Here is a 12,143-nt window from a genome sequence, read left to right on the forward strand (position 1 = left end):
TGAGTATAAGCCGACCCAAATGTAAGCCGAGGCACCTAATTTTACCACAAAAAACTGGGAAAACATTGACTCCAGTATAAGCCGAGAGTGGTAAATTTCAAAAATAAAAATAGATACCAATAAAATTACATTAATTGAGGCATCCGTAGGTTAAATGTTTTTGAATATTTACATAAAGCTCTAATTTAATCTAACTCTGATTAAATCATTATTCTCATCTTCTTCAAAGTAAATGCGCTTATGTATACTTTTAATAATAATAGTGAAATAATAAATGCAGTAAAATAATAAATGCAGTAAAATAATAAATGTAATAGTAATAAGAAGATCAGAGTGAAAAAATAAATGTATTAATCATAATAAAAACTAGATTAAAATAAATGTAATCGTAACAACAATAATAGAGCAAAATAAATGTAACAATAATAGGGTAAAATAATAAATGCAACAATAATAGAGTAAAATAATAAATACAACAATAATAGAGTAAAATAATAAATGTACCATATATTCTCGAGTATAAGCCAACCCGAATATAAGCCGGCCAGGACCCTAACTCAAATATAAGCTGAGGGGGGCTTTTGCAGTCCTAAAAAAGGGCTGAAAAACCCGGCCTATACTCGAGTATATACGGTATATATATATATATATATATATATATATATATATATATATATCTCAGAGAAACGGGGAGAATCGGGAACCCTCTATCCCAATTGCATGGAGGAGAGATCAAGTCCCCTCCCCTCCTCCCAATCTAAGATTATCCTTTACATACAGCTTCCTACAAACTCCTGAAAACTCCAGCAACCTTCTTAAATGATCAAGGCTCTGCAATTGGTGCAAATCCCTCCCCTTCCAGGCTTCCAATTTGTTCCAGGATTTTCTACATTTTCCCTCTTACAATACTGGTTTGAAACTGCATAGAAATGTCAGCGTGGATAGATTATTATGTCTTTAATCCTCCTGTATTAAGAGCCCCACTTTCCATCTGAACGTGCTCTAACCAGGGTGTCCCAAAAAAGGTATACACACTTAAAAACAGATACAGTAGAGTCTTACTTATCCAACATAAATGGGCTGGCAGAACGTTGGATAATCGGATATGTTGGATAATAAGGAGGGATTAAAGAAAAGCCTATTAAACATCAAATTAGGTTATGATTTTACAGATTAAGCACCAAAACATCATTTGACAGAAAAAGTAGTTCAATACGAAATAATGCTATGTAGTAATTACTGTGTTTACGAACTTAGCACCAAAATATCACGATTTATTGAAAACATTGACTACAAAAATGCGTTGGATAATCCAGAATGTTGGATAAGCGAGTGTTGGATAAGTGAGACTCTACTGTACTTTAATTGAGGTTTGTTTCCCCCCCCCCCCCCATGTTAAACCCATTGGAATTAATAATGGAAATCAAGTCCCTTCTACGTTGCCTTATGTTCCAGGATCTGATTCCAGATTATCTGATATAAACTGGATTATATGAGTCTCCACTGCCATATAATCTGGGATAAGAAGATAATCTGGTTTAAGATCCTGGGATATAGGGACAGTGTGGAAGGGGCCTCAGGCTGGAACTACACTGCCCCTATATCCCAGGATCTGATCCCAGATTATTTTATCCAGGATTACCTGGTAGTGTAGACTCATATACTCTAGTTTAAAGCAGATAATCTGGAATCAAGATCTTAGGATATAGCAGCAGTGTGGAAGGGGCCCCAGGCTGAATCTATGCCCTAATTCCCAGGATCTGATCCTAGATTATCTTCTTATCCCAGATTATCTGGCAGTTTAGATTCATATAATCCAGTTCAGAGTAGATAATCTGGGATCAGATCTTGGGATACAGGGCAGTGTGGAAGGGATCTCAGGCTGGATCTATACTGGCCTTTATTCCAGGATCTGATCCCAGATTATCTTTTTATTCCAGATTATCTGGTAGTGTGGACTCATATAATCCAGTTCAAAGGAGATAATCTGCTATCAGATCCTGGGATATAGGAGCAGTGTGGAAGGGGCCTCATGGTGAATCTACACTGCCCTATATCCCATGATCTGATTCCATATTACAGTAGAGTCTCACTTATCCAACATTCCCTTATCCAACGTTCTGGTTTATCCAACGCATTTTTGTAGTCAATGTTTTCAATATATCATGATATTTTGGTGCTAAATTCATAAATACAGTGATTACTACATAGCATTACTGCATATTGAACTACTTTTTCTGTCAAATTTGTTGTATAACATGATGTTTTGGTGCTTCATTTGTAAAATCATAACTTAATTTGATGTTTAATAGGCTTTTCCTTAATGCCTCCTTATTATCCAACATATTCGCTTATCCAACATTCTGCCGGCCCGTTTATGTTGGATAAGTGAGACTCTACTATATTTGATTTAAACTGGATTATATGAGTCCCTACTGCCATATAATCTGGGATAAGAAGAAAATCTGGAATTAGATCCTGGAATATAGGGCAGTATAGATCCAGCCTCAGATTTAAGTTTTGAACAAAGGAAAATAATTTTAAAATGTGACTGGAAGTGTGAAAAGGTAAAGTCCAAAGAGAGTTGAGGAGGGAGTTTCAAGGAGACTTGCCATAAATCGAATATGATATTTTTGGAGTAACCTTTTTGTCCCTGATCATATCCACCACTGGAATGAGCCCCAAGAACATAAGGCACCATTGTACAAGACATGGTTCATGCCTCACACTTTTACAGTCAGTTGAAACATTTTGATACTTTTTATAATTTTTTTCCATATGTGTTGTATGATGCTGCCAACACACAAAACTGTTTATTCCTGTCCTCTCCCTGTATATATTATTAATACCAACGTACAGCTTTATTGATATCCAGTGAGCCCCCCTCAGTATCAACTGTTGACTGGTTACAGCTCTCTCCACGGATTCCAAAATCTGTGGATGCTCATGTCACATTATATGCAATGGTGTGGTAAAATTGCATTCCTTATATCACTTATCCAACATAAATGGGCTGGCAGAAGGTTGGATAAGCAAAAATGTTGGATAATAAGGAGAGATTAAGGAAAAGCCTTTTAAACGTCAAATTACGTTATGATTTTAAAATTAAGCACCAAAACATCATGTTTTACAACAAATCGACAGAAAAAGCAGTTCAATACACGGTAACATTATGTAGTAATTACTGTATTTACGAATTTAGCACCAAAACATTGCAATGTATTGAAAACATTGACTACATAAACATTGACTAGGTAAAGGTAAAGGTTTCCCCTGACGTTAAGTCTAGTCGTGTCTGACTCTGGGGTTGGTGCTCATCTCCATTTCTAAGCTGAAGAGCTGGCGTTGTCTGTAGACACCTCCAAGGTCATGTGGCCGGCATGACTGCATGGAACGCCGTTACCTTCCCACCGGATTTGAACCTGGGACCTTTCAGTATGCAACTTCAGCAGCTCAGTGCTTTAATTTTGGCAGGTGAGTATTGTGAGGTAGGGGGGAATTTGCATGTGGGAGGTGATTGGCTGGGGAGTGAGAGGAGGGAGGGGCCCCTGGGAGGGAGCAGGGATATGCAAATTTTGGCAGGTGGGGATTGTGAGGTGGCAGGAATTTGCATGTGGGAGGTGATTGGTTGGGGAGTGAGAGGAGGGAGGGGCCCCTGGGAGGGAGCAGGGATATGCAAATTTTGGCAGTTGGGGATTGTGAGGTGGCAGGAATTTGCATGTGGGAGGTGATTGGTTGGGGAGTGAGAGGAGGGAGGGGCCCCTGGGAGGGAGCAGGGATATGCAAATTTTGGCAGTTGGGGATTGTGAGGTGGCAGGAATTTGCATGTGGGAGGTGATTGGTTGGGGAGTGAGAGGAGGGAGGGGCCCCTGGGAGGGAGCAGGGATATGCAAATTTTGGCATGTGGGAATTGTGAGGTGGCAGGAATTTCCATGTGGGAGGTGATTGGTTGGGGAGTGAGAGGAGGGAGGGGCCCCTGGGAGGGAGCAGGGATATGCAAATTTTGGCAGGTGGGGATTTTGAGGTGGCAGGAATTTGCATGTGGGAGGTGATTGGTTGGGGAGTGAGAGGAGGGAGGGGCCCCTGGGAGGGAGCAGGGATATGCAAATTTTGGCAGGTGGGGATTTTGAGGTGGCAGGAATTTGCCTTTTCGTAGTCAACTAGCTGTGCCCGGCCACGTGTTGCGTTGCTGTGACTTTTTGGATTTGTTTGTTGGCCAGGTGGATTAGCAGTGAATAGCCTTGCAGCTGCAAAGTGTAGCCGTTTTCTTCCTATTGTAATCCAAGTTTGGTGAGCTAGAATACACTGAATAGTCTCGGTGTGGCAGGTATACCTGCTGTTATTAGTCACCTTGATTAGCATGTAATGGCCTTGCAGCTTCAAAGCCTGGCTGCCTCCTCCCTGGGGAATCCTTTGTTTGGAGGTGCTAGGTGGCCCTGATTGAACCCCCTCCCTTCCTGTCCAGGGAGTTGAAGAAGGACCAGCAGAAGACAGGGCTGAGTGGAAGGCGCCTCCCCCAGGCTGCTGTAATCAATAGCAATGATATTTAGTAATAATATGAAGGATGTGGGCGGACTACAATTTCCCAAAAATTTTGGGTCATTTCCCCCAAAACTTCCCCAATATTCACAGTTGGGCATGTTGAGTCTGTGTGCCAAGTTTGGTCCAGATCTATCTTCAGTGCTCTCTGGATACGGGTGAAGTACAACTCCTGGATAGCAAATTCAACCACCTCCAGACCCCGCTACTATACCAAGTTGGCCGTGTTGGCTCTTGCACTGCATTTCATTGGGTTGTATTATATGGGTCTACACTGCCTTATTATTATTATTATTATTATTATTATTATTATTATTATTATATAATGCGGTTTGAACGGCCTTGGACTGCTTTACATGGGTCTATGCTGACCATATAATTCAGTTTGAACTGCATTGGTCTTTGCTTTCAATGGCTGCATTTCAGTATTAATGTCTAGTCCATGTGATGGCATACTATGGGGCATAGCATTAATACAAACTCTCAAGCAACCAGAGACAACTCTCAGTTATCCGGCATTGACCACTCCCCACAGGTGCCGGTTAAATGAGAGTCAACTGTCATAGCATTAATACAAACTCTTAAGCAACCAAAGACTCGCAGTTATCCGGCATCAACAACTCCCCTCGGGTGTCAGTTAAATGAGAGTCAACTGTCATAGCATTAATACAAACTCTCAAGCAACCAGAGACAACTCTCAGTTATCTGGCATTGACCACTCCCCACAGGTGCCGGTTAAATGAGAGTCAACTGTCATAGCATTAATACAAACTCTCAAGCAACCAGGGACGACTCTCAGTTATCTGGCATCGACCACTCCCCACGGGTGCCGGTTAAATGAGAGTCAACTGTCAGCATTAATACAAACTCTCAAGCAACCAGAGATGACTCTCAGCTATCTGGCATCGACCACTCCCCATGGGTGCCGGTTAAATGAGAGTCAACTGTCATAGCATTAATACAAACTCTCAAGCAACCAGAGACAACTCTCAGTTATCCGGCATCAACCACTTCTCCTCGGGTGTCGGTTAAATGAGAGTCAACTGTCATAGCATTAATACAAACTCTCAAGCAACCAGAGATGAGTCTATAATGTTCTGACCATTGCTAATTTAATCTAAACAGCGAAACTGAGGCCCTGGGCTGAGTGGGTTGCTAGGAGACCAAGTGGGTGGAGCTTAGCCCTCTAACTGGCAGCTATTGGATAAAAACAATTATTCCTTTCCCTCTAATTAGGACTTCATTTTTCTTTTCTTTTTGTTGTATCAACCTAGAGCTGTGGATGATGGGTTGTGTTGTCAAATTTTGAGGTTGGGGAGCCTGTAGTTTTGTTGTTTTGTCCGGTGCCCTGATTCCATCGCTATTTTATATATATAGAAGATGGAGCCTCCGGTGGCTCAGTATGTTAAAGCACTGAGCTGCTGAACTTGCAGACCGAAAGGTCCCAGGTTCGAATCCGGGGAGCGGAGTGAGCGCCCGCTGTTAGCTCCAGCTTCTGCCAACCTAGCAGTTCGAAAACATGCAAATGTGAGTAGATCAATAGGTACTGCTCCGGCGGGAAGGTAACGGCGCTCCATGAAGTCATGCCAGCCACATGACCTTGGAGGTGTCTACGGACAACGCTGACTCTTCGGCTGAGAAATGGAGATGAGCACCAACCCTCAGAGTCGGTCATGACTGGACCTAACGTCAGGGGAAACCTTTACCTTCCCTTCCCTTAGGGTGGGGGGACCCCGAAGGGAACGGGGGGCCAGGGCTTACCTTGGAGGATCCACAGGAACAGCTACGTTTTCGGGGCTCACGCGGTGAAGCGAGCGCCTCGTCCTGACCTTCTGCAGAGGGAAGCAATTAAGGGGGCCCTCAGTGCCAGAACAGAGCTGGCCCCGGGGCCCCAAAGGGAGCGGGAGGGGGGTGCGGTCCTTACCCTGAACCACGAGTCCAGGGCCGTCCATCGGGGGGCACGCGGAGGGACTTCTGGCGCAGAGGCATCGCTCCCGGCTGGTCTCAGTGGGAGCTGTCTGGAGTGCTCTCTGCCCATCTTGGTGCCCAGGAAGGCAATGCCAGCGCCAACTGACTTGAGGCTTCTCAGAACCCTCGGTCTCCATGGCAAGAACGGAACCTTTTCAAAGGAAAACAACCCGCAGCCTGGAGATGCTCCTGGAAGGGAGGGGCCCCCAGCAGGATGGAAGCAAGGAAGAGTGGCCCCATGCATCTTCCTTTTCTGCTCTTCTGCTCTGAAGGGTGGACTCAGGGGCCATGAGACCCAAACTTTGTGTGCCACAGTGGGTGGGTGGCGATGTTTCTCTTGCCAGGACAAAGTTTTTGCCCTGTAATCCACTTTCCCCATGCCTTTAGGATAAAAGCGATCAGGAACAGACATGCATAACCCAGGAACATCGCCCTGTAGTTCCCAGGCGCAAGTCCACTACCAAACCTGTCTGCACGGGTGGCCACGCAGCCTCTAAAAAGTCATAATAAAGTTCTGTTCCTGGCACGAAAGTGTGTCTTCCTGTTTGATTGTGTAGTCCCGATTTGGAAAGTCGTGATCCTATTCCATAAATTTTTCTTGCGTCCTAGAAACTTCGTTTTATTTATTTCGTGTCCAAAGCATTGCATAATAAATAAGTTTAAAAGTGACAAAATAAAGGAATCACAAACAGCTAAGTCGTTTTGGACCAAAAGTGGACAACAGCAATCGCATTGTCCGTAGCTTTAAACAACTCCTCCTCCGTGCATGAGGTAGGGCATTGTGGGCAAGCACACATATGAGGAGTTGTTTGTTCAGCTCCACAGTCACACAAGGTGGAAGATTCCTCCAGGTAGTGCCATCTTACCAGGTTGTCTTTTGATCTGCCCACTCCGCTTCTCAGTCTGTTCAGGGAATTCCAAATTGCCCATTTGGGTGGATGACAATGTTTATCTTGCCAGGACAAAGTTTTTGCCCTGTAATCCACTTTCCCTGTGTCTTTAGGATAAAAGCAATGAGGAACACACATGCATAACCCAGGAACATTGCCCTTGTAGTTCCCAGGCACAAGGACACAACCAAAGCTGTCTGCACAGATGGCCATGCAGCCTCTAAAAAGTGATAATAAAGTCCTATTCCTGGCTTGAAAGTGTGTGTTCCTGTTTGATTGTGTACTCCTGACTTGGAAAGTCATGATCCTATTCCATAAACTATCATGTCAGACTACACAGAGAAGCCATTGAAATTCACAAGCATGTGGACAACTTCAACAGAAAGGAGGAAACCATGAAAATGAACAAAATCTGGCTACCAGTATTAAAAAAAACTCAAAAATCAGAACAGTAAATAAGAAGCAACACTCTGAGACAGGGGTCCCCAAACTAAGGCCCGGGGGCCGAATGCGGCCCATCGAAGCCATTTTTCCGGCCCCCACGGCAAAAGGGCAGAAGGGGGTTGGGCTAAATGACCCAAGGGGTCTCTTCTTCTCTTACAACCATCATCATTATTATTTTATTATGACACAGCAAACAAGATAGATATGCTGGATTTCATATCACAAAATCACAAGTCGAACATATTATTATTAACATTGAGGCTGGGTGGACATCTGTCAGGGGTGCTTTGCTTGTGCTTTCGGTGCACAAAGGCAGAAAGGGATTGGACTCAATGGCCCAAGGGGTCTTTTCCAACCCTCTTTTTTATTATTATTAACATTGAGGCTGAGTGGACATCTGTCAGGGGTGCTTTCGGTGCACAAAGGAAGAAAGGGATTGGACTCAATGGCCCAAAGGGTTTCTTCCAACCCTCTTTTTATTATTATTATTGTTGTTATTTTTTATTATTATTATTATTATTATTATTATTATTATTGTTATTGCTCGGTGGCCAACTATAGTCCGGCCCTCCAATGGTCCGAAGGATCGTGAACTGGCTCCCTGTTTAAAAAGTTTGGGGACCCCTGCTCTGAGACATGGGAACTAGGGGCAGCTAACAAAGGATGCCCCCAGGCAGAAAGTAGCCAGTAGATGAAGCCATTCAATGCAAATTAGGGTGATTAACAGCAACATTCATGCTGGCCTCCAACTGACAAAGGTTCTTCCCTCACCCTGGACTTTCCACAGATATATATAAATCTTCCTTGCTGAGTTTCTCCATACCTCAAAACCTCTGAGGATGACTGCCATAGATGTGGGCAAAATGTCAGGAGAGAATGCTTCTAGAACATGGCCATACAGCCCGGAAAACATACAACAACTCCATAAACTTTGTTTGCGTCCTAGAAACTTCATTAAACGTGTGGAGGGTGAAGTTTCTCTGGCCAGGACAAAGTTTTCGCCCTCTAGTCAACGTCCTGCATCTTTTCACGATAAAAACAATGAAGAACAGAAATGTATTACTCAAGAACAGAACTTGTACAACGACTTGCATATTCGCATCTGCGCATTTTAAGTTTTTTAAAAAAGTCTAAATTTCCAGCGGACATCCCTTGGCGGCCAATTTTTGGGCTTCAAAAACCCAGGACAAAGCAGCAAGTCTGGACATTGGAGGAGAAATCCTGGGACCAACTGAACTGTATATGGACCTTTTCTCAGGTCCCTTTTTTGTTTTGTTTTTTGCCCCTGAGGTAAAACCCGTGATTTGGTGCTGTCTGGAAGCACCCTAAAATAGAAACAAACACAATCCCAAGAACTCTTTGAAGGTTGCCTGTATTCATATCCTGGGAGTTTGTCTTGATGATATCCTCGTGATGCATCACATACTAATTAGGCATTCAGTTTTCCCATCAATAGACACTGACCTCCATTCCATGCACAGTGTCATAACGTCTGATGTGTCAGATTACAGTGCCCATCGTCCTTACCGAGCATGTCCTCTTGGGTGATGGGAGTCATAGTCCCACAAATCTGGAGGAGGCCTCGTTCAAGAAGGCCGATTTAAACCTTGCTTTTGAGCCGAGTTTCTGAGAAAACTGAACTGAAAGACCACAAAAGACAAAACAAAAAACACCCCAAGGAGGTTTAAACAGGCAAAAGTGTGACTCCTGAGAGGAGATCCCATTGTTAACAACGAAATAATGATAGGGAACATTTCCGATTGTGGCAGCAAGGTTCAGAGCTTGACTCAAATAATAATAATAGTTTAAAGTTAAAACAGTATTGACACTTCACCATAAACAGATTCCAGATTGCTGTGAACACGATCCCTTTGCGATATTTTCTGACGGAAACTTCAGGCCTGAGATTCTTTGAGGATCGGCCTCAAAGGGGCCGAAGTCGGGAGGCAGCTCTCTTCCCAAACTGAGACTGAGAAGAACAAAATGGCGCTTGAGGGGCAAAGAAGGCCTTCAAACTGGGAGGAAAGTCCCTTGGGAAGCCGACCGCTGACTGAGGCTGACTCCACAGGCCAGAATGGATCCTGTTTGACATCCATTTCCATCCCGTGGCTCAATACAATGGGTGCCTGGAAACTAGTCTGGCGAGACAGTATCACTCTTTGCAGGGCCCTGGTGAAACTACGACTCCCAGGATTCCGCAGCATTGAGTCATTGCAGTTGAAATGGTGCCTGATTCCCGCTGTTGCCTCAAAGCATTGGGTGGCAACAGGAGGAGGGCGAGTAAAATGATCAAGGGTCTGGAGCACAAGCCCTATGAGGAGCGGCTTAAAGAGCTGGGCATGTTTAGCCAGCAGAAGAGCAGGCTGAGAGGAGACATGACAGCCATGTATAAATATGTGACGGGAAGTCATAGGGAGGAGGGAGCAAGCTTGTTTTCTGCTGCCCTGCAGACTAGGATGCGGAACAATGGTTTCAAACTGCAGGAAGGGAGATTCCACCTGACATTAGGAAGAACTGCGTCACTGTGAGAGCTGTTCAGCAGTGGAACTCTCTGCCGCAGAGTGTGGTGGAGGCTCCTTCTTTGGAGGCCTTTAAGCAGAGGCTGGATGGCCATCTGTCGGGGGTGCTTTGAATGCGATTTTCCTGCTTCTTGGCAGAATGGGGTTGGACTGGATGGCCCACGAGGTCTCTTCCAACTGTAGGATTCTACAGTAGAGTCTCACTTATCCAAGCCTCGCTTATCCAAGCCTCTGGATAATCCAAGCCATTTTTGTAGTCAATGTTTTCAATATATCGTGATATTTTGGTGCTAAATTCGTAAATACAGTAATTACAACATAACATTACTGCGTATTGAACTACTTTTTCTGTCAAATTTGTTGTATAACATGATGTTTTGGCGCTTAATTTGTAAAATCATAACCTAATTTGATGTTTAATAGGCTTTTCCTTAATCCCTCCTTATTATCCAAGATATTCGCTTATCCAAGCTTCTGCCGGCCCATTTACCTTGGATAAGTGAGACTCTACTGTATTTATGTTTTACTAATTGCTTATTATTGATTGTTGTTGATTTTATATTGCATTTGTTGTTGATTGTTGTTGGTTTTATTTTGCATTTAATTGCATTATAACAGGCAGGAAGCTGCTTTGGGTCCCTTTGTGGGAGAAAAGCGGGATATAAATAGATGTCACTAATGCTTCGTGAATGTCAAATACCTAAATATCTTAAAGGCACCAGCTTGTGCTTGATCTTGAAAACTAAGCAGGGTGGCTGGATATCTGTCGGGGGTGCTTTGAATGAGATTTTCCTGCTTCTTGCAGGGGGTTGGACTGGATGGCCCGTGATTTTATGAATCCCGTTCACACTAGAAAAGGGCTGTTTGGGGTTAGAGTTTCCACAAATCACTACACTTTGAATTACGAAATCGCTTATATTATTTTAAAATGATATAAAGACAATTAGAACAGATGAAATGGTATTGGGAAACTTCCTTAAATATAGAGAAGCTGATCTACAAATAGAAAAAAAAAAACAATACAGGGGAAGGACTTTCTCCTGGTGTAAAATGATATAGATATGGATGGAAGTCAGACAAAAACTTTTTTATTTATTATTATTATTATTTTTCTTCTTCCTTTTCTCTTGCTCTTTCTCCTTTTTTGATTTCCTACTTTCCTATAAGATTATAATGTTCTCTCAATTTTACTGTAACTTTTTGAAATCTTAAATTAAAAAAAATTGAATAAAGAAAAAAACGTAGGCTCCAAGTTCATTATTTTTTAAAGACCACCACATTGAAAAAGCATGCAAACTTTACCAAGGACTTTTGCATTTTTATATCGCCAGTTGTTCAGATTTTTGTGTATGTATATGTATGTGTGTATATATATATGTGTGTGTGTGTGTGTGTGTGTGTATATATATATGTGTGTGTGTATATATATGTGTGTGTGTGTGTGTGTGTGTGTATATATATATATATATATATATATATATATATATATATATATAGACACTTTAGCTTTTTTGGTTTTTTGTTTTTTTCTCTCTCTCTCTTCCTTTTTGATCCTTTTTTAATCGCAGTTTTCCTATTTTCTATACAATCAAATGTTCTCACTCTTTTGATGTTAATTTACTCTATCTTATAAGGTAAAACTTCAATAAAAATATTTTTTTTTAAAAAAAAAAGAAAAAGCATGCAAACTTTTGAATGACATACAACTCTCCTCAGGACGGCTGAGATGGAAAAGAAGGGAAGACAATGGCGGACCTGGTTGTGGGAATGCAAGTCGGAAGCC

General features: G+C 42.6%; 1 protein-coding gene across 2 annotated transcripts in view; it reads right to left on the reverse strand.

Moving 5' to 3' along the window:
• LOC134296305 (uncharacterized) overlaps positions 1-10,327 on the reverse strand; it is a 30,900-nt gene extending 20,573 nt beyond the window's left edge. Inside the window, exons 1-2 of one of the 2 annotated variants that reach the window (XM_062970864.1) lie at positions 6,464-10,327; positions 6,301-6,371 (exon numbers count right to left, since the gene is read on the reverse strand). In XM_062970864.1, the coding sequence (XP_062826934.1) occupies positions 6,301-6,371; positions 6,464-6,919 (527 nt within the window). In that variant the 5' untranslated portion in view covers positions 6,920-10,327. The remainder of the gene's footprint in view (positions 1-6,300; positions 6,372-6,463) is intronic. The other variant, XM_062970863.1, reaches the window with a different exon arrangement.
• Positions 10,328-12,143: the final 1,816 nt, after the last annotated feature.

Source organism: Anolis carolinensis, chromosome 2, assembly GCF_035594765.1.
Source record: "Anolis carolinensis isolate JA03-04 chromosome 2, rAnoCar3.1.pri, whole genome shotgun sequence".
NCBI classification, from domain to species: domain Eukaryota; kingdom Metazoa; phylum Chordata; class Lepidosauria; order Squamata; family Dactyloidae; genus Anolis; species Anolis carolinensis.